Source organism: Cyclopterus lumpus, chromosome 5 (assembly GCF_009769545.1).
Source record: "Cyclopterus lumpus isolate fCycLum1 chromosome 5, fCycLum1.pri, whole genome shotgun sequence".
In the NCBI taxonomy this organism is placed as follows: Eukaryota; Metazoa; Chordata; class Actinopteri; order Perciformes; family Cyclopteridae; genus Cyclopterus; species Cyclopterus lumpus.
Genome location: NC_046970.1, coordinates 5,478,605 through 5,504,228, shown reverse-complemented (window position 1 = coordinate 5,504,228; position 25,624 = coordinate 5,478,605). Strand labels below are relative to the sequence as shown.

The 25,624-nt window shown below is 42.5% G+C and overlaps 1 protein-coding gene across 1 annotated transcript; it reads right to left on the bottom strand.

Annotated features, from left to right (window-relative positions):
* Positions 1-208: 208 nt before the first annotated feature.
* On the bottom strand, positions 209-25,438 carry LOC117730872 (ataxin-7). The gene is made up of 13 exons (XM_034532921.1): positions 25,290-25,438; positions 23,918-24,016; positions 20,279-20,500; positions 19,971-20,039; positions 14,649-14,753; positions 9,072-9,330; positions 8,196-8,530; positions 7,601-7,683; positions 7,084-7,376; positions 6,790-6,979; positions 6,514-6,635; positions 5,204-6,389; positions 209-3,400 (listed from the first exon to the last, which is right to left on the bottom strand). Exons 3-13 carry the CDS (start codon positions 20,490-20,492, stop codon positions 3,383-3,385), a joined length of 2,874 nt encoding a protein of 957 aa, XP_034388812.1. The 5' UTR covers positions 20,493-20,500; positions 23,918-24,016; positions 25,290-25,438; the 3' UTR covers positions 209-3,382.
* Positions 25,439-25,624: the final 186 nt, after the last annotated feature.

The window sequence follows — 25,624 nt, the reverse complement described above, 5'->3', positions numbered from 1 at the left end:
GAGGGTTTTTCATTACTTGAAATAATGTGATCAGAAGTCAAAGGTCACAACATGTTTTTGGCCATAACTCAAGAATCTATATGTAATGACAATTTCAAACAAATTATGAATGGTATAAAAATGTTGAAGCGGTGATGTTTTGATGTAATCTGCAACTTGACTGGTTGACAGGCATATTTTAGGAAAGAGGCAGAGACGTCATTTCATATAAATAGCAGTATAAATTATTTTATTTACAGAAACTTGTTACAAAACAAATATACTATACAATCTTTTTTCTTTAAATATTAATTCTAACCTATGTTTTGTTCATGAATTACATAGCAGCCAATACATAAGTCCAGCTGAAAATGATTTTGATAATGTATACAAAAAAAATCTATACACGCTTTTACATAGTATGAATGGTGGATTTATTGTTTCCTCCCAAACACGAGCTGTATTCTCTCTCACTTTCACATTCCAAGTCTATGGTGCTATTAAAAAAAACAAAAAAAACATCCTCGCCATGTTTCCATCTGCTGGAAACAATGTCGAGATGTCAGTGGAGTTTGAGGGTAAACAAAACACTTGATTGAAGATTTTTACGTAAAAATCCCAGTAAACCAGAGAGGATTTAAGCCGCACACATTGAGGCTCTCAAAATCTTCACGGCTGGTCTGGAAAACTTTTAATCCACCCCCCTAAAAATAAAAATAAAAAAAACACCAACAACACAAGTGTTTCATACTGGGCGGCTGACAATCTCAGGTTTTACCATATTTAGGGTTTATAGGCAGATTTAAAAGCAAACGCCTAAATGCTTCCAACATTCAAGTAAGGTAAAACAACCCAAAGAATACTGTCCTCAAACAGTCAGGGTGAAACAAATTCAGGCACTTTCTTAATTTCATATTTCTTTTAAAAGCTGCAAACTATTTCTTTAAAAGCTGTGATTGAAATTACTCGTTTGGCAACGATGACGCAAGCAGTTCGTTTGTTCCTCCTCCTCGCAAAGATTGCTCGAGTCCCTCCAGCCTTTAGAAAAGAATGCGAGTGTTTCAGTCGTGAAATGTGTTTAAGGTCTACAGAGTGAATGGAGACTGGGCAGCTTCAAACCTGCAGGAAGCGTCAAAATCACAGGCTGGTTGGGTCATTTTGTTGTTGTGTTGATTCATAGGCAACGTAAAACATCTGGTAAAAGCACGTGTGATTGAGACCTTGAAAAGTGAATAAAAGGTATCCTGTCATACAGACACATGCTACAGTGGCAACACTTCACCTTTGATACATGATTCATGAGATGCTTCAGCTTCTACATATAGGCATATTGCATTCTATAGATTTGGCAGTGAACCACTTCAAATAATCAAACTCTCTGACTTGGTATCTTTTTTTTTTTCTTCTTTTTTTTAAAATCTTTTACTAAATAAATAATTTCTTTTTTGTAATTTTTCTTATTTTATTTAAAGATTGTACCAAAAAATCCGCGTGTACGAAAAATGCCTGTGCAAAAATACATATTTCACTATGTACAATTTAACAAAATATGTATTCTCAAATAGGGATACTCCAATACTTTGATACATTAGGCTACGGGAACAAGTAAAATAAAATTAGGAATAATCTTTACTTCTTTTTTTTTTAAAAATGGTCTCCGACTTTTCCACACTGACATCACTGGAGGATCCATAAATCAACAGGTGTTGCCTAACATTATAATATGTCCGGTGAAGTCATCTCCATGAATCTCGCACCATAAAACCCACTAAAAATAAGCAAACACCCCGACAAGTATTGCCTGATTTAAGACTCCATTTTGACAAAGGAATAGAGTATAATGCCTGGTTATCCATTCTGCTGTGACAAATCTGTCCTCACACACACACCGACGTCGCGTACCGGCGAGGCATTGAAACTAACACCCGGTGCTCGGGTAGTGGTTACACACAGGAGGGACAATCAAACCCACAGAAGACAGGTGACGTGCATAAAGTTTGCTCCAGTTAAGACGTACCATACCTGATTCCCTATGTAGGAAAAATAAACATTACAATTCACATCTGCCCACAACAGCTGTGGATTTCACGCAGCTGACTGGGTTAAAGAGTAGGTAAGTTATGGCAATAATATTAAGGTTTGCACAGATTTTCTTCATATCCACACAGGCAATGCACCATGAATGCTTTATGAGCGAGACTGCCCACCTTTTTGTTTAGAAAAAAAAAAGAAAAGAAAAAAAAGGTAGTTGGCAAAGCTGAAAGCAGCTTTTGGCTAGCTTTGTGACAACTAAGCAGTGCCTGTGGAGAAAGTAGTTATTTAGTTCTGTTCACAGTCGGGGGTAGGTCTACTGTGGCGATCATTTTGAACAAGGAAAAGATTCAGAAAACTAACAGGTGTCCTCAAGACAAGTTATCTCCTGACTAAAGACTCAATCCAATGGGCACATCAGGCGTCCTTTTCACATTTGAAAGCACAACTGTCTTCACCACACCTACAAAGACTCTTTGTAGTTCAGTGTAAAAAGCTCATAAGAAATCATAAAAAGGTAACACTTGCATAATTATTCTGGGTAATAAAAGAATTGACCAGATCGTCCCTACGGGCTCCTCTGAGCCCGCTGACGCGCAACTCGAGGCTTCTCAAACATGTCGCCAGAGAGTCAGACGGATGACAAGTGAAACAACAAGGTGATTGTGTGTCGTTTAAGGTGTTGCAAGTAACAGTTTGCTGCTCCTCCTCCTGCTGCTCCCCTTCCAAGGCTTCTGAGATCAGGCGCTGGGGGTGTAATTAAGTTGGAAATTCCAGTAGTCCAGCAGAATCTGACGTCAGAACAATTCTCTTACACACACGCACACTCATCCGTTAACACACACACACACACACACATAAAAGATCGGCGTGTTTTCTTCCCAGCTACTCAGTGTCATGGCGGCTTGTTGCAGCAGCCCTTAACCCCATGAGCTTTGAACCGCAGTTCAAGAGACCCCTGGCTGTTGCTATTGTTCCTCCTACATCAAGACAGGAAGACCTCTCAGAATACTGGGACAACACATGCGTGGGGGGGTCCTGGGCTCGCTCAGTAGACCCCTGGCACTCCACGCTATAAATACAGTGCCAATGCATCCCTCCTCCCAACACACACACACACACACACACACACACACACACACACACACACACAAATACACACACAAACACACATGGCTTTGGGAGAAATAGTAAGGACCACATTGACTTCACTAGGCAGTCCAGATCATCTCCACCCTGAGGATTGTGGGAAGCTGAGAGTAACGTGGGTTGGATTTTAGAAGGCCTTGTGAAGTCCAGAGCGGTATGCGGACCGCTCTGGACTTTTCCCCGTCCGCCTGCCGGTTTCATACACAGAGGCCGGACACCACTGTCAGGGACGAGCCTTTGGCTGGAGGAAAAGGGAGAAGAAGAAATGTAGATTAAAATTAAGCCGGTAGGCTAGCAAATGTCTTTTTTAAATTTTTAAATTTGTTTTGACATTGGAAACTTCAATTTTCAATAAAGCTTCAAAAGTCAGTCCCAATATTTGATGACGTTGTAACCCGTAAAAATAAAAACGTTAATGTATTCGATCGACTAATCGACTTCCTTTATTGAATTCAACGTGTTCACTGCATGCCTCCCTTTGTGTGCAGCTACAGAGAGCAAACTGTTTTTTGACTGCAGTGAAAATTAAAGAAGAATTGTTTGTTAGATTAAAAACTAGGGCTGGGCACGTTAACGCAGCAATCCATTAACATTGGGAGGGGGCTGCTGCACACATTGACCGAGAACATGGAGAAAGACACTTTTAAATGGATATTTTCATTTAAAATCTCTACCAGACGCCGTTAGTTAATAAAAGCAAAGCTATTCGTAACCACTGTAAACTGGAGTTATCTTATCACCGGAGGACTACGAGCATGAAGTACGTCTTAACGGCGTTACGCAGCATTGAAACAACCAGTGGAGCGAAACTTCGTCAGATTACTGCGGCGTGCGGGAGAACTGTGGATAAACCAACACAGGAACAATGAACACATGCCTCGGCCAAGTGGAGAGCAGGGGACTCCAGACCGATTCCTGTAGAGGAAGAGGTCGGTCTGAGGAGCGTCCTTATGAATTCATTAGCAACACAACGAAAGACGATGAGCCTCAAGACGCTCCGTCGATTTGTATGAAACGGAGCGGACTACAAAGATGGCGGCGGGGTTAGTGTAACTGCTTTACAGACTAAAAGTCCCCTGCACGGTAAACACAGCTGTGTTTTGTTGTTGTGCTAGACCTGTTCAGAAATTTTTCTTTAAAACAGATTTATATTTTGGATGTTAACTTGCTCCCAGAGTGCCTGTTATAATGTTCTGATAACATTACTTTAAAATAAAAGCGTGCATTCATAAATTTTGCGCATAATGCGATTAATCGCAGTTAATCACAGAAAAGCATGCGATTAATCAATTAAATGTTTTCATCTTTTGCCCAGCACTAATAAAAACCTTTCCGGATTAAAAATGATTACAGTTTCTTACAGTAAATGCTGACTTTTGGTATTCATAGTGATAGGAAATGTTTGAATCGCACGGGTCTGAAAGAAACCTGTGCGGCAGTACTGGAATCTACCGGTAATTCTACAAATAGTATAATACTGACAATATTACTGTATCTGTAAATGTGCAGAAATACTTGGTTCAAAGGAAATGAAGAGACTCAGGACACAAAAAAGGTGTTAACAAATTTGGAGCACAAAATGTGTTAAATTGATGAAAAGATGTGACTCTTTCCAGAAGTAAGCAAATAAAAATGCCAGACATTTGGAACTATGCTGTTAACTAATAATCCAGCTTTGAAAGAGAGCCTTTATTAACTGTGTAGCTCGCTTCATATGATGAGATTACAAAGATATTTGAGAAACAAAACAATCTAATGTCATCGTTAATACATTATTGATGTTTTTGAAGCCACCGAAAAGATTATTTCCCATTAGCCCGAGATGTTTGTGGGATAAAGTATGTATGTGTCTACGGTTAGTTCAGGCCTTTCAGAATTATATCCTTCTGTGCCCAGTGGTAAACATTGTTTAACTTGGACAAACCCCGATGGTTTGAATGTCTGTAGTGGATGCGGATCCGTCTCCTAATATGGAAAGCAAACCCATAGAACTGGCTCACTGGAGCACAAACATAAAACAGAGATGAGACTAATTAAAACCCACCTGATGTAGATGGGAGTTGTTTGGTAAACCTGGCGTCCCTGGAATACTTCGCCCATGTTTCCCATGGATGTTGTTGATGGCAGGTGATTTGGCCACTTTGGGTCTCCCTGGTCCAGGTCCCACTCCACCACCACCACCTCCTCCTCCACCACCACCACCACCACCACCTCCTCCCCCCCCACCACCACTATTAATGCCGCTGGAGGCAGGAGAGCTTTTGCGCTTCTTGCCCTCCAGGCGCCCATCTGTGGAGTGGTGGCTGAAGTTGGTGTGGTGGTCAGATGAGGATGAGGACTGGTGGTGGACAAAGGGTCCCAGGGAAAGTGTGGAGTCACTGCTGTTCATCACTACGCTCATGCGCTTGATGGATTCCGCAGGGCTGCCCGAGGGAGGACCTCGTCCAGGCGGGCCTGAGGAGCCGCCTGCTGAACCTCCAGAAGGCTCCGCCTTGAGGCTGAGTGAGTTAGTCCGCACAGTGGGGCCACAGTTAAGCCCCACGCTGTGGACTCCGCTGTGGGAGGAAGATAATGATGACGACGATGAAGGACCTAATGAGCCGTGGTGGTAGGTGCTCCCTGAGCTGCCAACGTTCATACAGTTCTTCTTGAAAGGGGAGGAGGAGGAAGAGTAGATGGCATTAGAAGAGGAGAAATCAGAGGGGCCATGGGATGAAGAGACTATGGAGCTGTTCTTTCTCTTCTTCCCCGAGCTGAAGCTTGTGTTGCTACTGTTGGCTCCCCCGCTGCCCCCACCAATGGAGTTGGGGATGAAGGGTGTCGAGGAGCCAGATGAGATCTCCTTGGGCTTGAAGGATGTCGACGACTTGGTCGTGCTGCTGCTGGAGGAACGGGACTTAAGTGCCCGTCCCGAGGCGAGGGAAGGAGGAGGGGAGGAGGAGAAGGACGACAAGTGGGCTGAAGGCATCTGCGGCGACGAAGACACTTGTCGGGCCTGCGTAATGCCGTAGGCCGGGTGCTCGGCCCCGCCCTGTGGGGAGCTGCGGGCGTTTAAGGTGGTCCCATATGAGAGCACAGACTTGCCCTCGTACGACTGGCTATAAGGAGTCTGGGGCAAGGTGGCAGGGGGGCCCAGGAAGCCTGAAGAGGGGGTGCTACCGTGAGAATTTGTGCTTGTCCTATGGGAAGGTGCAACAGAGGAGGAGTTCTCCAAGGCCAAGGGGATTTTCCTGCAACGAGCAACAATACCATTCATTAGCAACAACTTTTAACAGTTCAAGAATGCTGACTGTAAAAGACGAGGTTGGCTAATTATTACGTGCTTGGGCCGTAATTAAATCTGGACACACTTACTTCCACATCTGAGAGTTGACGTGTTTGTCCATCATTGTGGTCAGGGCACAACGCACTTTGTCCCATCGCCTGTCAAAGGAGTAGCAACCTCTCCCAAACAGTCGACTTCCAAATTTACAGTACTGGGAACAGAGAGCGGGTACCAGCTATCAGGACACTATAAAGCAATATATGTGTATAAAAGTACTTAAAAGTACTTAAAATTATCTGCAATCCTTCCTCACAAAAAGTGGTGGCATGGCGAAACAGAGACCAGTGGTGGTTGGGTGCACTTACAGCTGCCGGTCGAGGGTGATAACCTGAATAGTGACAGTCCAGTTTGTCAGCGCTGTCCTCCCGCTCCTCGTTCTCTCCCTCGTCGCTGGAGGGTCGAGAAAACCCATCGGTCGTAGTATGGGCATGGTGCGGCGACTCGTGGACTGCTGCAGGGTCTCCGGGGGTACCACCTCCGTGACTGCTGTTTAGTCTGATGGACAGATAATGTGACCGATCATTTTCAAATTTCAAAATCGGTACAAAAAAAATGTCAATTAAATTAAAATACAAGAACAGATGTGGTGCAGGTCATACCGTGGAAGACCAGGGCTGTGAAATTTGGGCTTGCAGAGTGTCAAAGGCTTAGTGGCGTCTGGGGCAGGGCCGTTGCCATGAGCGACCGGGTGGGCGTCATGGGCAGCAGCGAGGTGGGAGGAGAGGTGAGGGTCCCTGAGAGAGGCGTTTTGCTGGGAAGTGGGTTGGTGGAGCTCTCTCTCCTTCTCCTTCTCCTTCTCCCGCTCCCTTGCTCGGTTCTTGTGCTCTGCCAGCAATGTGTCAAAGCGCTTCCTCCGCCCTGGCACCGCCCTCCGCTGGCTTAAGGAATGTGTCTGGTGGGACATTAGAAAGGTCAAAAGGTCAGAATCAATGTTTGGGTTTCAGTCTCATGATGGGATGCTCAGTTTGTTCTTGTGAACTTCTCTGCTGGCTAAGCAGCCAGGAGGACAGGGGACATTCTTCATAACCGTCACTCTTCATTTATTTAATCTTTTAGGTTAGATTCCAGTGAGATATTAATGACTTTATGAAGTGACTTTGCTGTGACAGCGCTCACCTTGCATGTTAGGGATCTTGTGCATGGTTTCCGAGCGGTCATATCCACAACCCCACAGTGGACATCGGCATTGAACTCACGTTCTGAAAGGCACAGGAGAGGAGGGAGGGAGGAGAAAACTGTTACTTAGATATATTGTGACAAATCAACGGTTCTGAAAACTTGCTGAACTGTTAGGTTGTGTTATGTAAAATATTCATCTGAGATGAGTCATGGTCTTTTAAGCTGATGGACGTGACGTTGTGAAGGCAGGTAGCTGTTCGAGTTGATAACTTCCAGAGTTTTCTTTTTACTTTAATACCTGTGGTAAATATACTGATATATTGTGGGTAAAACGTGCAAAACACTCTATAGATGTTTGTTGTGTTCTTTTGTGATCAACGAAATGAATTACTGATGTCAGTTCTTTACACAATGGGATTTCATATAAAGATCAAGTCTTGTGGAAGATTCAGAAAGATGAGAAAACAAAACATTTTAAGCAAGGACAGAAATATGTTGTATGAGACAGTATAAAAATACTGTACGTCATAATCTAAACTGCAATCATGAATCAGAACTAACAATAGTTCACTTCATTTCCTCTCCAACTGACCTGTCACTTTCTTGTTAAGGTGGCGTCTGCTACTGGCACTGCTGCTGTTGTCCTGCTTCTTGTCTGAGAGGACTGACAGGTGACCCTTGCCGTTGGGAATCGGACCCGGGGCCAGTAATGGAGGCTTTGGTATGGAGGGACAGTTAAGGCCTGGTTTAAGGGCTGATAATGAGGAGGAGGTGGTGATGGTGGTGGTAGTGTTGGAGCTCACAGTGGTGCTAGAGGAGGATGTAGAAGAGGATGAGGTGGTGACTGGGGCAGACAGGGCCTGCACCAGCTTAGCTGACGAGTCCACCCTCAGATGCATCTTCTCCACCTTGACAGCCGGGGTGAGGCTGGAAGAGAAGGTTACAGAGATGAAGAGCGCAGCAAGGAGGAAGCTGAGAGTTAGAAACACGGCGCCGGTGAGAAATGCATGGTAAGAGACAGATGTGTACTTATGGAGGGGGCTGGGAGGACAAAACAAAAATCTATATGATCCATTAGATATCAAAGATTTTAGTAATAAAAATAAAAAAAACATGACTTTTCTCTGACCGATCCCGAGCACAGGCCGTGGACAGCATAAAAGATTTTGATAATAATGGCACCATACTGCACTTACAACTCTTCTTCATTTAGACTGCAGCCTGTTAAATAAGGAACCGTTCAAACACAAGTGAACTTAGCAAAGACTGCGACTATAAAGATACAGAGTGGTGTTTCTTTGTGTAAATGTACGAACATTTACCCTCCACCAAATCAACATTCATTAATTACAGCTGAGTAAATAGGACAGCAGGAAAATACAGAATCGGTGACCATTAACTGTTTAGCCCTAGTCTTGGTGTATTCCAGCAACATACTTTACTGCTAATGTGACACAGAGGAACTTACAGCTTGTCCAGCTGGGGTGTCCTGAAGGTTGCAAATGGGGTTCTTCGTGGAATGCCTGGCAGCTTCTCTTTGGCTGGTTTGAGGAGTTTGGGATTGGAGGACGCTGAAGACCCAGCGGCGGAAGGTCGGCTCAGGATGCCTGCACTTGCAAGTCCAGCTACAGACCCCGAGCCCAGCCCGGGCCCGCCGGTCCTGTTCCTGCCCGACACGGGGAACGGGGAGGTGGAGGCTGGCTTGCTGGCCGAACTGTGTCTTCTCTCTGGAGCGACAGTACAAACCAGGTGGGCATTAAAACACAATAATTAACTAAATTAGATGACCAGGGCGAGGCATCACAAAGCTTTGACCCAGCACTATAACAGAATAACATAAATGGGTAAATGTGGCAATAATTGGGCCACAGGTCTGGAGAAAAGGTTAGGACGCGTTGGAACTTAGAAATCTTCCTTTGACAGTAGTGAGCCGGTTACCTAGACAACAAATAAGCAGCATTTGTGATTCATGCCAACTCTGTCTGAAATAGAAGCAGCCAACAGGTCAAGAACTTCATTTCCTGCTTGAGCTTCGAACAACCTGATAAAAGGCAGTATGCCAGCAGAAAAGGTGAATCATACGACATGTGGACGGAAAGCCTAAAATAGATGAAAGGAACAACATATTTATCACTAAGTGCTCGCATCCAAAACAAATTATATTTTCCCTCTGGAAAGAAACATAATCGAACATTGGTCTGCTACGAGTTCACCCACAATAATCATAGAAAGGTTTGGGTTTTCAAAAGGACGCTATTTTTAGTAACCGCATACAACAATGAAATAGCACACTCAAAATAACGTATCACTACAGCTCCACAACGGAGACACGCAGACTAGACTTTAATTTATTTTATATTCAGAAGTTACTGTAACTTGCACCAGCAGCGGCGGTGCCCTAATAGATATCCTGGGCCCCCTGGGGTCACAGAGCGGTCAGACAGACAGACACTGCTCGGACCATAAGTGGAGGGAGAGAGAGACAGAGTACAACATGTCATACTCTGGAAACCATGGCCACTGGAGGAGAAAACAAACGGCATCACAATATGCATTGCTCTGCCCGTAGCTGGCTAAAACCATCAGATGTTCTCACCCTGTGTCTATCAGAGGTTCAGTTGATGATGGGACAAGTTAGCTGTTGTTCGCTATGCGTTAGTAAGCTACGGTAGTTTGCTCAGGCACTTGCAAATATTAAGCTGCATAGCTTTCAGGTGTATCCACATTCCACTATAAAACAATGTGCGTGCCTACTGAAATATAGTTAGTCATTAGACATTAGGACCAAATGCTTGCTGCCCAATTAGACATATTGAGTGCCAGGATCACCCAGTTATCCTATTCTTTCTGCTGATGCCTCACGACTTATTGCCTGTATCCTCTTTTGTCTTCTTAGGCTAAATCCACACTACTACGTTTCCATTTTAAAAAGCATACCGTTTGCTATATTTACGCCGAGCGTCCACACGTCTCCGGAGTTTTAGAGCTCCGAAAACGAAGGAGTTTAGAAGCGCTACCGAAAGCTGGGTAAGTTTGAAAACTTAAAGACGCCAGTTTTTTTTGATTCAGCAGCTTTAATTAAAAAAAAATGTTGGTGCTGCATTCCACCACAAAATCAGCTTTTAAGGCAATTTTTTGTTTGCTAGCAGGCATAATTGATAAGGAAGCACCATCACACTATACATAGTCAATGAAGAGCAATGCATTGGTTTGTAGACAGACAGGAGCGAGAGAGAGAGAGAGAGAGAGAGAGAGAGAGAGAGAGAGAGAGAGAGAGAGAGAGAGAGAGAGAGAGAGAGAGAGAGAGAGAGAGAGAGAGAGAGAGAGAGAGAGAGAGAGAGAGAGAGAGAGAGAGAGAGAGAGAGAGACAGAGCGAGACAGAAGAGTGAAGGAAAAACAGGCGAGTGAAGGTCAACTCGACCCTGTTCTCGTCATGAGAGAAGCATGGGCAAAATGGTGAGGAACGAAGAAAAACACTACCTTTGCGCAAACACACAGTGAATGAAAGAGGATTCAGCTTCAGGAGCACAAAAAAAGTTTTTTATAGAAATAATCTGTGTCAGCAGCAAGCTAACGTGGCTAGTTGTGGGCCTCAGCTTGTATTCGGTTCTCTGCCCCTCCATGGAGGCCGGAGGCAAAAGCTCAGCAGGTTATCTGCAAACAAGCTTGTTGCTGCAGAAACAGTGTCGGGGCAAACACACGTGTATGGGCACGGAGCTGCCACTCCTTATTTCCCTCAGACATCCAAAAAACACACACCTTCAAACTGCATCGCCTTCTTCCAATTGTTCTTTTTATCTAAAAGGGCCCGTCTCTACACACCCATTCCCTCCCTCCAGCCCACTCTCCTTCCCCTGCTGTCTTGTCCTGTCTCGGTCATAGTCAACAGAGCACAAACTCACACCAGGAAACCACAGCGTCGACAAAGTACTACACTGAAAAAAAAAAAAAAAGAGACAACACCAGCGGCAGAATGGAAGGGGAGTGTGGAGTGGAGGAAAACAAAAACAGTGGACACGAGGAAGAGCTGTAATATCCTCTTTCACATGGTTAGTTGGTTCAGTGCTGAGGGGAATCCCTGGCTGTTTGATGGCCTTACTACCATGTTCCGTCAAAAAAACAAAAAAAACACGATGGTTAGTTTACTTGCCGTCTCAGCTCAAGGTGCATGATCCCATAATGTGTGTTTGCTCAGCCAAGGCAGTGTGTGTGTGTGCGTGCGTGTGTGTGTACGTGCGTGCGCAGAGCTGTTAGGAGACAAGTCTTTGTTCCACCAGTCCATAAGTGAATGCATAAAACAGCAGCAGATCTTGGTACTTCCCGTTCTGCAGTGAGCGTCACCCCTGCTGGGATCAGCCTCACAGGAGACAGATGGGCTCAAAGAAGCATGCTAACATCATATTGATACCATCTCAATGGTGCTGAGATCAGTGCCTTTGCCCCGTGTTAACGCGTCATGAGGTCTTCCTATAATGACCCCAGAGGGAGAAAGACATTAGCATTGCCACAGAGTTTTACTTAAGACTGTTCCTGTGTGTGACTGAAACTATTAGTCAAGTGAAAGAAAATATTATTCTCGGATTCTAGCCTTGCAATTTTGGAGACTTGTTACTTTTTTTTTTAGACCACACGCACACACACACAGACACGCCTCTAAAATCAAGTCACATTAGTCAATAATAATTTTTTTTAAATCATCAGCTGCAGCTCTGTTAGGGTGCTTACAACTCCTCATTGGATGGATTAAAGGAGGCACCGTTAGCTGCTCATTTATCAGTTTGTATAACGAGTGCAGTGCTTGTTGAAAACATGCCAGCTCAGAAGAGGCTGGCTGCTCGGCCTGCGGCGTTGCTGCCTGCAGTTTTCTCAATAACCGCTCAGACAAACAACTTCACCCTCAGCACTGTGCTGCCTCGGGTCCTCAGCAGTACACCTGTCATGATGTGTGGAAATACAAACTGGTTCACAAGAAGGAGAACACTGGGGGCTACCTTTAGGCAAGGTAGGCAACTGCCTGGGGCCACCACCCTGACTATAAGGGCCTCCAAGGGCTATCGATTTATTATAATGTTAAGTATTGAATAATGTCTAAGTCACTGTAATAAAAAGGTCCCAAAGCACTCACTACTTGCTTCTATTACAGAGAAAAACATTGTAGTCCTATATTCATGCTTCTAGTTGCGTTGTATATTTATATTTGACTCAATATAATTATCAAAATTGAATGCATTATCATTCTTAAAAATATCCAGCATCAGAGAATTGTAAGCTCCACCTTCAACAGACGTAAAGTAAAGTACATTGGGCTGACAATGCCTCTCGTTTACTTTTCATTTGAAGTAAACATTTGATGCAGTATAATAGTAATAGTTTTACTTCAGAAGTTTGGAGTAGGCCTACTTCTTCTACTACTGCCAATACCAACATTACAATACACCAGTTAGAGAGCGGATGAAGAGTAAAGCAAGACGGCGATTGTTGCAACGGTTGTCAAGATATATGAAGAACATACCCGCATACAAACAGAGACTCCTTGCTTTACAGTTAAATTCAATCTATACACCAATTCAGGAGCATACAAGTGATGGTGAACAATTATAATGATTAGAGATGCATCAATCTACCAGATTGTGCAGTCTGCATTCACAACGGCACCCTGTTAAAGATGTACGGCAGCCGCCTGCTGGGATTTAGTCAGTAGTTTTACTTCATAGGCACTGTAATGCCCTCCAATGTCTAGATAGTTCCATCCATCCATCCATTTTCAATACCGCTTATCCTCATTAGGGTCGCGGGGGCGCTGGAGCCTATCCCAGCTGACATAGGGCGAAGGCAGGGGACACCCTGGACAGGCCGCCAGTCCATCGAGGGATGTCTAGATAGTTATCATTCAAAAATCGCCATGCAGGTATGACAACTCAACTGTAATAGTCAAGAGCAAAAGTCTAGCCCAGACAGGCTTGTTTCAGTCTATATCAATTAGCAGTGTGGGAGGAACCGTCTCTTTAAATATTGTTATAGTGGCCAGGACAGTTCCAATGGGAGCCATGTGCCGTTATACCCCCCTCTAGTGGCTGAACTCGACAACTGTAACTGCTGTCACACTTTCACAGGGATTGCACACCACTGACGGAAACAAAGGCCCAACAAAGATTTAGGACCAAAAAAAGAACCAAACTATAAAAAAAGAGAATTTTATCAGATGTGTTATTCAGATGCTGGCAGTGAGAATGTAGCGATGGGACAAAAACTAATAAGGGTCGAAGCAATCACATCTCGCAGATGAACAGACTTTAACAAATCCCGTCTTCTTAAATTGACTTAATTAACAAAGATTAATGTACAACCTTACGTCAAAAGAGAGAGATTTACATGGTAGATGTCGCTGTAACGTAAAGCGTTTCAGGAAAATGAGATTGCGAGTGAACAGACAGCTCATTTATTTCAGCAACTGTGGGCGTTTGTGAACTTGCCGGTAACACTCTCAAGTTTAAAGAGATCCACAGTGATGCAGTCACTCTATTTACGGATCTATAATTCAGCCACTTACTCTCGCACTTTATTCAATGGATCCAGCTTAACTACTGGGCACGCACACCCAAACGCACCTAAAGTATTAGCAGAACTAGAAATCTTATCCGGCCTGTGCATGTTGAAAAAAAAAAAAAGTATGTTACTGCAAAGACCGAGAGAGCCGCATCAAATATTAACAGGGGAATTGTAAACACACACACACACACACACACACACACACACGTGAGACAGTGAGTTAAATAAATAAATAAATCAAAGTCTGTGCCGCTCGATCTCGGATTACTGTGTGGAGAAGGAAAAGTGGTGGGGGAAACACAAAGACGCAGGGAGAAGTGATATCACAGATTTCTTTGTCACATTTCTTCATTCCAGTGCGGTCGACATTCACTCGCACTGCTTGTGTGGGGGTTATCGATAAAATTCAGAGACTCTTCAAAGCTACATGGTGTGAGCATTAAAAATGACTCAATATTTGCATGCCTATTCATGCAAGTGTGTGCATGACACTTACCGTAGTGTGCTTGGAAGGCCTGGGGCTTGACCACCTGGCCGCAGTGGTTGCACATCACCAGGTAGAAGTCGTCCTGTGCGGGGCATTGGCCGAATATGGGCATGTCTGTACACAGGGGAAAAATGAACCGGTCAAGGAGAGGCTAATCAAATAGACTTACATTCACCTGGTGCCCAAGTTGGCCACAGACTGACACTTCATTGAAACATCCATCGTTTGTTGTCACAGCACTGTAATAGCTCAAGATAGGGTAACTTCACTTTATAGCATCCCATCAAGAAGGAAACAGTCATGTCCTGGATATAATGAATGGACACATCATCGCGTTGCACAACACACATGAACACGCATAATCATATAAAAGATTTCTTAAACGAAGAGCTCACTCAATGCAAACTGTCGAGCAAAGTCTGCCCATGCAAATTTTGATCACGACCAAGTCCCCACTTCTTATGGAGAACGTCCCAATGATAAAGAGCAGGAAAGAGAGAAATATAAAGGTTTCCCACCGTCAAAGAATTAACAGCACATGCAAAATGTATGTTGTATATATATGTATGTATGTATGTATGTATGTATGTATGTATGTATGTATCTATATATATATATATATATATATATATATATATATATATATATATATATATATATATATATATATATATATATATATATATATAGCGTGTGGATCATTTGTGACTATCGGGAAGGAATCAAATGTAATATGTTATCCCCCTCATGCTGCCTGTGTTGTTCGTCTACTGAGGGACTTCTCCCATCTTTCATGCTCCCAATGTTGGCAGTCTTAGTGCAAAAGACTCCAGCAACGTGTTAGTCGAAACAATACTTCTCAAATATGAGTACACTGCAACAAAATCATATCGAAGAAAACAAACTAAACTATCAAATAGAGCAGCAACACAGAAATATGCAAAATTGAGAACAGATGATTCATTGTTGGACTCATTTGGTTTTATGAGAATTTTGACTATTAGTCAGACTAAACAAGGAATTTTAACTCATCACCTCGGGCATTAGAATATTATGATGGACATTCCCATAAAACAATCTGGAATTGTATTGACCAAACGTTTAACTGAATAAGTGAGAAAACAAAATTAATCAAAAATCATCAACAATCAAAACAGAGATATATTGGTTTTCATCAAAGTCTGTCAAGTTATAAAAGTTGCATTTCACAGAGAGGGAAAATCCTTTACAACAGCATATTCCAGTGCAACTTTCAGATACACGATCATAAAACAAAAGTCGGCAGCTCCAGCATCTCGAGTCAACAGATTGTACGAACCAAGCCTCGCACTTCGCACACCACTCGAGGGCAAACGGAGGGAAGTGCCGTTACTTCACCAGGATGTGATCAAAATGTACCCTGGCGCACACAACCAGAAACTACCTAATTAAGGAGGCTCGTTGAGATTTGCCTGGGGTGCTCTGATGAGATGAGCAGAAGACAGGATACAAGAGGAGAGAAGTGAGGCCCCTATTCAATGTGTACTCCACCGGGGCCGTCAAGGGTTCTCCAAACATTGCTAGACAAGTCTGGAAGGGATGAGGGCCATTAAGCAAAGCCCATATACATTTTTTATTTTTTTTAAAAAAGGGCCAACCCGGGGGGATTCCGTCTCAGTGAGGTCAGTGGCAGTCTTGTGTGGATGAATTGACAAACCTGATGCCACTTAATGCTTGTCAATTGTCTCAAGCCACTCTGCTAAGTGTCTCCTTCAACAGCCGTGGAGCGAAAAGACTTATTTTCACAGCGGCCGGTGTGTGCCAAGGAAAAAAGGAAAATGCCTTCCCTTAATGGACAAAGGCATGTCTATTATATAGAGCTTGAGTTGGGAAGGACATTGCTGATGTGCACAAGCGAGGGTCGGACTACTATTAAAAGAGAACAAGTGCTGAAATGTGATGCGGCGGGCAGTACTCGCTAGTTGCCACTTGCATAAGCCATTAAAGCAGAAGTTGGAAGCTGGCCTGAGTTCTCTTCTACATATCTGTATTAATCCAACTGTCTCAATGAGCCAGTCTCCTGTACCAGCAGCAGATTTAAGTTATAATGAGAGAGCACACATACTTGCTCAATCAATAACAATTCTCATGTATTCTCCATTAGAACTCTCCGTTTAAAACTTCTCTCGGATCCTTTATTGAAACAGGCCGAGAACCAACCACATTTCCTTACTGGATCAATAGCAAGGTCAAACAAAACTCATTCGCAAACTGCTGCAGTTATTCACTTGGAGCGTTCTCCAAACGGCCTCCCCACTCTGCATTCAACGCACTTGCACCGACTGAACTGTACCGCTGAAATGGCCCGACTTGAAAAGTGGTCCAACGCCACCGTGTCTGCCCCATTCTCAATCTCCATTTTCTTCCTGTGCAAGGAGGAGATGAAAAGGAAGGAGAGAGAGAGAGAGAAAAGGACGGAAGGAAGTCACCGTGGAGGAGAAAGGAGACCAAACGGCTGAGCAAACCCAGGATAGGAGCGTGGAGAAGAAAAGAAAAAAAAACACAGAGAAGGAAAGCAGAGAAGCAGGCCGAGGCGTCAGTAAGACAAAGAGAGAGTGAGCCGAGGAAGAGAAAGAGAGCCTGTGAGCGAGCACGAGACGGTGGAAGAGAATGAGAGTCCAGTTAATCTCAGCATCCTCCTCCGTGGCAGTGATGAATGATCTCGGTGGAATAGCAGCAGCTCCGGCTGCCTCTGAGCTGAACACACGCTAGCTGAATCTGACCTGCGGCTGACACTGGCACTACATCTCCCAGCTTCCCTGACTGTGACAGTGCCACTGTGAAATGTATTTTGTTTTAAAAAATAATTTTAAAAAAGGGACACAGAAAATGAGTTGATTCATCGGTCATTAATTATTTTTTTTTACAATGTGTTAATCATCTGGATGAGTTAGAATGGCAGTTACACCATAGGAGGAAGCTGGTGGTGAGTCATGGCAGAGAGGTGTAGTCATCCACTTGTAATACCCCAACTAAACACACACACACACACACACACACAAAGGCTCACCAAATAACGTACTATGAACCGCGAGCAGCATGTGTTGATCAGCCTCATGACACAAACAAGAGACACCAACGGACACTGTTGCATGATAGAGAAATGTTTCGAGCCATTTTATAAGACCATTAAGACGCTCTGATTTCTTCTTTTGGACATACAATAATCTTATCCACTTATTTTAAAGCAGACATGTCTTTAGGTGAATCACCACCTTAGTGTAATGCTTCTTACACTATTTTGTATGAAAGCTCTATTGTTCTTGCCATTGGGAGCTACGAGTGTCATTGACACACAACGCACATTGTTGACCAATGCAAATGCAACGTTATACAAGTGCCCCGTCAAGTAGTCGGCAATTAACCCGTTCCTATACAGCAACACGTGGAGAGGGGAAAAGAATAACATTTTGTTCCACTGATGACAGAAGTTTGGGCCAAAATCATGTTTCCAAATGAAGTGATGGTATCTTTCCTTATGGCCGTTCCTCATTGAGATATAACTTCCGGCAGATGCCCGGTTCTGCAGATGCATTCTTAAACAGCATAAAAGTGCGCCTCCAAAGTGTTGGACAAATCAGTGTCCAACGGTGTTCTATAATAAGAGTCACCAAAGTCGAAAAACGGTCAGATTAAGTGAGAATTAAATCACAACACTGTGATCGCCTTGTTGTTGGCTGTAGAATTAATGACGGTGCCATTTTCTCTGCCAAATTGTACACACAAATAGATTTTCAGAACAAAAAAAACAACGGAGGACAAATCTATTTTACACTTAGCTCTGAAATACAGCTCAAAGAAAAGGATGCACGTTAATCTTTGTGTCCGAGTAGCCGCTATGACTGTCCCATAACAACAAGGTCACATTTGATATGCAGTGTGTCCTTGAGCAATGGGTAAAAATCCCTTGCGATTAGAAGTAGCTGTGGAAGACAGCTCATGACATTTAGCGAAACCTTTATTAAACTTTATTGAGCTTGGCTTCAGACTACATACATCACCGCGCCACTGTAGTACCTACGTTTGTTCATCATTCATTCAAATAGTGCATGATTGCAGATTTATAATTAAACAAGGTGCCAGTTTATTGTTGGAACAGTTTACCTTTGTAGTGAGGTTGCTCTAAATCGAGGCCTGACAGCAGGACAAATCAACGAACGTAAACAAAAATAAAATTGCAGATCAAAATGCTCTGAAACATCACTCTGTGGCTCAGAAAACCAGATGAGTGTTTCTGCTGTTGAGTTTTATCATCACCTTTGTCAAATGATGTCCTTTCTCTTAATTCTGCCATCACTGGATCTTTCCCAGTACTGTAACCTAACATACATAAAACACACATATATATTTATATATATATATATATATATATATATATTTATCAGCTAAAAGAGAATATCCTGGCATAACCTTAGCGTATAGTTACTAGAAGGAACATATCCATCCTATCCTATCAAAGCAGTCTGGTTGTTGTTGTTGTTATTATTTAATCCACCATGATGGCAGACTTTCAAAGTTTACATTTATACGGCGTGAATAATTCCAGAATTGACATGCTGGTTGGTGGGAATGTGCTTCAAGAGGCATTAAGAAGATATATTAAATTGAGCATTTTGTTCAATTGGCTTACAATATTTCTCTAAATATGTGGGAACAAAACATTGCCGTTTGTCACATTTTGTGTGGAAGCAGCTTGTGAAATAGGAGCAAGCCATATTGTAACTTTATACCATTCAAACACAGCTAAGAGGGGCTTTTACAACAACACAATCACAACTGCTGTTTTAACAGACATTTTTGGGGTTCTCGCTTTGTAAAACCAGTACAATTATTAACTTTTTTAAATTATTACTACCTTTAAGTTGTGAGCAACAAACCCTGCTGTTGTTTTCAGAGACACGTGAAATGTGAATGCTTTCCAAAGTGTGTAAAATGGTAGAAATGTGGAGGATGAACAATGAAGTCTATTAAATGCCTTCTCCAAACGGAATAAGAAACTGTTATCACTATGTGTGGGCCTATACCCAAGAACAGCGAGTCTAAGTTGTTAACCGTGAAGTTATTTCAGGGACAGATATAAATGCCAACTACCACACGACTAATAGACACGTTGCACTTATTGTATCCGGTTGTCCAGTCAATTCATGCCGCGCATTGATTTGCAGTAGGTTTACGTCTTGACCCGTGTTAAGTGTTTGAATACATGCGCGCGCGTGCGTGCGTGTGCAAACATCCAGAACCAAAATACACCTTTGGCCCTAGAGAGCAAAAAGAAAAGAAAAACACACTCACCTTCTCTGCACAAACGCATGGCTTCACGATTTTTCCCGAAGTCTTTGAAACTTTCCTCCGATTCGGCAGCTGAAAAATGAGGCGATCAGACACAGACAAATAAATAGTTGCACTTGCTTGCCTGTTCGTGCTGTTGCTACCAGTAGCGTGTCTTCGTATTCCACCCAAAAAAAAAAAAAAAGAAAAAAAAAAAAACTGCATGCAATCGGCCAAAAAAAAAAAAAGAAAAAAAAAAAGGGGGACAGCACTGGCAACTGTCGCGCTCTACCTCGCTTCCTCGCGCACATTCGGGACGCGGGGGAACTCACCGTCGTTGCCGTTGAGTTTGGCGGCGTCGATCCAGTTGCTCCAAGGCTGTCCCAGCATTATTTCTGGACTAGGCAAGGCTCTCCGCTCCGCAACAGTCGCCATTGCTGTGGAGCCTTCTCCCCGCTGGATCTGCTGCTGCTGCTGCTGCTTCAGCTGCTGCCTGGCCGCTCGGCGCTGCTCCCCCCTGACGTCATCCTCGGCCCTTTCCGACATTCTTTCCGCTACAATGTAACGACACGAGAGTCAGCATTGGTAGCGCTAGGGATAGGAGGACTATTTCACTGATTGACACGGGCGAACGCGTGTTGTGTCGACGCACCCGCCCCTCAAAAACGGGGTTTTTTTGGTTTGTTTTTTAAAGAACCTGTATGTGGACACTTGACAAGCAACACGAACAAAGCTTCTACAACATATTACATACAATATACTGAATTAACTGGCAGTTTATATAAAGGGGTGTGTGGGTTCCTGACTTGTTAGCTTCAATGCCTTTTACTATATCGCTTTTTAAAGCTTAATTATTAAATACGACATGCACATAGTTAGGGGTGGCTACAAAGCCACATCTTTTTGACACTTTTATGGGGCAAAATATAAAATGTCTCACTTTCTGTTGAGAAAAAGAAAGCATGTACACATCTAAAACATATCAGCCCTGAAAATGCACAACCAACCAACATTGTTAAGACGTACTGTTCAATACACAAACTTACCATCGGTGTCAGTGTAACCCTATGATATGTAGTATGCTTTGCATGTAGATGTGAACAATGATGTAAGCCTCCACACACAATAATATAATAGTAGAAACATATTTATAGATACGTTGACTTGATCTTCATGGACAGTGGATCAGTGACTGTTATTGTGTATTGGTTGAACAGATTCCCCTGTGGCTGCTAAACTCTAAAGAAATGTAAAGTCAGAGTTACCCACAGCCAAGTAGTCTTGACTTTCACTTTCAAAATGAACCGTGTGCAACCTAGCACAATTATGCATATTTACACACACACACACACACACACACACACACACACACAACAGACAAAAGCGGACAAGCGAGAAAACAAGAAATGGAGAACTTTTCTTTTCCTCGCCACTGACAACATTTAGTATAGAGACGGGCACAAAGTAATACAGTTATTTGACTTAAAACAAGGCACAAACATTTCTAGTCCTTCCTATTTTATATGAATGACACCGTGGTTGATTTATGCAACTGCTTCTTTTCCATCTCAAACCATCAGAAATGCTTAAGACACAGCCACCAATTTGACATTAAAAACAAGGCCAGTTTGAAAAATCTGAAGAAATCTTCCACATAAATGGTAGAAAAGTTCAATGAATTCCCATTTGGCATGCACCCTTTGGACCAACATTAAAGATAGGATTTCAAATTAAAAAGCTTCTCCTAAACATGTTATGTTGCCAGTATCGCACAGTAAAAATAATAATTTTATTTCTCTTTATTGTATGCCTATAAACACTTCAGACTCAACTATTGACCAAATATGTTCTCACTATGAGGATGTTGAGTTTCCTTTCTAATGAAAACTGGCTACTGTAGGAGCTGTCGAAACGGAGACAAAAAAATGGATTTAGCATTTTGGCCCCATTCACTGATCATAAGTGGACAGCTCAAGACAGGTGTGAATGCACCCAAGACGTATTGAGAACGCATTGAGATTTAATCACTCGGATCACATTCAGAGGTGGTCTGGGCCACATTAAAGGGCCGCGTTCTCAGCTAAAAGTCCTCTGTGAAACTAAGTATTCTTTTGAGGTTCTCAATCGCATACTTTTTCCTCTTCACTTTTAGTACGTACTGAAGCTGACCGTACAAAGTATGTTCTTTTGCATGCAGTATGCATGCAATTGGGACATACTATTTTGTCATAACATTTCGCACTGAACCTCGCTTCTTGCTATATTCGTCGTAGTTCGTAGCTCAAAATGTTAAGGAAAAAGGTGCACCATCTAGGAAGGTTGCTTTGTCAGTGATCTCTCTGCAGCTCAGTCGATGCGACGTATCCTCTGCTGCACATTAAATTGTGAGTCAGAACAGCCATGAAAGCATGCTGGCGTGCGGGCTAAAAGATGACACCGAATGCAGTAGGATTTCCTGGTATTTTTTGGCATACTGCATTTGACATACTTTGTATTGGGTCATTCTAAATCTTTTTCAGGGATACTAAATAATATGGTATTATAGGTAATTGAACACACTCGTATTATAGTTGTCCACGCAGTCTGAACATTTTGAAAAGCCCACAGAGATACATTATGAGTGTGTCAAACATCTTGTCTGGAACACCCCAAGGAACAGACACAGCCTGTATGGTTTTGATACTATACAGTATACTAATGCAATACAGTGTACCAATAGTATACAGATACAATTTGCATTACATTCGAAAACAAATGTCAAAAGATGATACTCTACAAGGATTTGAAAGGGCTCTTCTCTATATAATCAGTGAGATGAACAACTGTGCAAAATCTCAAGTAGATTTCCCACAATGGCACAAAACATTAACAATATTTTTACGAGGAATGCATTGAACATCTATTTTTGCTGAAATGTGAAAATTACCCTTTTTCCATAGCAACAGAAACCTTGTAGATTACATTTTTGGTATGACATCTTTTAATGACCAACACTTAAGTTATGGCATATTGATGCCTTTGTACTAGTCTGTTAGTAGCAGTGGCTATGTCTGGGATTGGATCAAAAGTGCATCTGTTTTTTGTTTTTTAAAGCATGGCAAATTCTTTAACTTATAAAGATAACAGGGTTTCCACTCTAGCTTTTAGACAAGCACTGTAATCTCACATAAAGCATTGTTGCGTCCAATGATTGATCCAGCCAATGCAGGCTAAATATCACATATTGATAATATTTGACTAAAGAGGTACTGCACACTAAAATGTGTTTTAAGCTGTAAACTAAATGATACAACTGTATTGCGATAAAACACTGCTGGTGTTAATGATGACATTTCTACAAAATTTATAAAAATAGGCATTTCTTGGGTTAAAAAATGGCTCAACATGCCATCGACTGTTTCAAACCAGCCTTTCCCCTTGCAAGGCTAATGCTGACAAAGATCAACCGGCTGGGATTTATGCTATAAAATGTTTATAAAAAAGTTATAATATTAACCTCCTGCCTCACACATCCACAAAAAAGTCTCAACAAAAACAGAATACGTAATGAACATGTCATCAAAGTAGAAATAGTATTCATCTCAGGACTGATGCATTTGATCTGATGCTTTGTTTTTCCAAGTAAGTAAATGTATAATAATAAAAAAGCAACAGAGAGGTATTTTCCTTTTGCTAGATACTAGCTACCTCTCCTAAACTAGCACACTATTTTTTAACAAGAATACATGTATAGGTGTTTTGTTCTTAGTTTCTGATATCCACAAACAAGCCAAAAATGTTTTGCTTGTTTGTGTTTTATAATTAAAAAAAAGTGAGTTCTCTGGTATTACAAGTACTATACAATTGTTGAGCTCCAATATGTTTCTAATCCAGCGACAACTGTAAACATCTCTAAGCACTTTATAACTACTTGAGATTGTTGTATAGCTAAAGAAAACAGTAACTGTCATAAGAATGTAGAGAAATCTTACCTTGGCAAAATAAGAAAAAAGGAAGTTAATTTTAACTCAATCAACCGATCCTCATCAGTTTTGGTGATCGTTGGCCGCCACACAGACTGGAGAGGAAATCTGGAGAAAGACACACACACACATTGAGAGAAGATGAGTCAGTATCAGGCTTTTTTCCTGTTCCTTGATACGAGTTATTCAATGAATTTGGAATCCTATGGAAGGTAACGCTATCCTCTTTGGGCCTCGTCGTGGAGTTCTTCACCACTATGCAGTAAACAAACCCAGTAGGCACACGCCCTAACCACAGCAATCCATTTTAAACACTGAGGTAGAAGAGACAGCTTCTGATTGTTTTTGTTGTCTTAACTGATGAAAGACCTAAAACACAACGCCATACAATGATAACTGGTGGGTGTGTATGAATTACAACCAGTTACTTTCAAATTTGAATTTGAGGAGTTACTTCAAAAGCTACTGATGAAGACAATGGCTGGGTTGTGTCCTTAAAACAATGTCCCAATAATAAGAAGAAGAAGAAGAAGAAGAGGAACTGAAACTGATTTTATCTTTCAAAATAAGTATACTGCATTTTATAATGTCAAACATATGCAAACTCAAATAATATAATCAAGCGAGATATATTGCATTGAACATCAGGTCTGCTGTTCACTGCTTATATATAAAACAAAACTCATTGAGAATCAGCGGGAAATTTGTATTTTGGACGACAGAATTGTGTACAACCATAACATGCTAGTATTGTTATCCCTATATAATTCCACTGAGAGTCAACACAAGATCATATTGAACCTGGCACCCTGACACATTTCTACATACACTGGCTATTCTCTGTCATTATAGTGAATGTATTACACACTGTAACAGTGATCTTCCTAACAGCCTGCTGTATTACAATATACACATGTCAGCACACGTGGCTTAGGCTGAATCCAATCGAGGTTCGGGCTCCAAAAAGAAAGTTCATCAACAGAAAGTTGAGTCATAATTTCTTTAGTATCGAAGAACTTGACGTTTCTAACTCTGTGAGCTAGCTGACATTAGCCCACCTCTACACATAACCACACTAACGGACGTTGGCCGTTTGTGTCAGTAGAAGGAAAAGACGAGGTAAACGTCAGTCCTAAATTCGACACGTGAAAAAACCAGACACAAGGTCCAGCGTGAGTTGTGTGATGAAAGCAGGCTGCGTTCAGCGTGAGGGTCTGTGACTGGCACACACGTTACCAGGGAGCAGCGGTGGCTACATTAGCCTGCTAGCTGCAGCCTGTAGCCAGCCATGACTAGCGTTAGCGAGGAAGCTGGCAGAAGCCTGACAGCACAGCACAAGTCATGAGCAGTCGTCACGGATCGACAACAAGTTCACTCTTACCGAGGCTCTGGACGCTGGAGGCGTACACGTGACACCAGGCAGATATCTATCAACTGGATGAACTGGGCGAAGCAGACAGGAGACGGTGGGAAAGAGCGAGTGCAGTGCTCAGCCTCTGTGGAGGTCTTCACCTGGCGCTTCCATGTCTGTTTACCAGACTGCATTCTGGGACAGAGACGTCACTACGCCCGCACGGCCGGCACGGCCGGCACGCACGCTGACGAGTTCTCCACCATTAAACTATTGTTGAGCTGTTATTTTCAATGGGAAATAACGGCATAAAGGTCCTGAGGTCAATGAGGTGTCATATAAATCACTACACAGAATGAATTATG

Excerpts from the sequence above, each read along its gene's own strand:
- LOC117730872 (XM_034532921.1), bottom strand. The coding sequence starts at position 20,492 with ATGTCGGAAAGGGCCGAGGATGACGTCAGGGGGGAGCAGCGCCGAGCG. Across the intron at positions 8,531-9,071 it reads ACACCCCAGCTGGACAAGCT|CCTCACCCCGGCTGTCAAGG; the intron begins GTAAGTTCCTCT and ends CTTCTCTTCCAG. Across the intron at positions 7,684-8,195 it reads CCTTAACAAGAAAGTGACAG|AACGTGAGTTCAATGCCGAT; the intron begins GTCAGTTGGAGA and ends TGTGCCTTTCAG.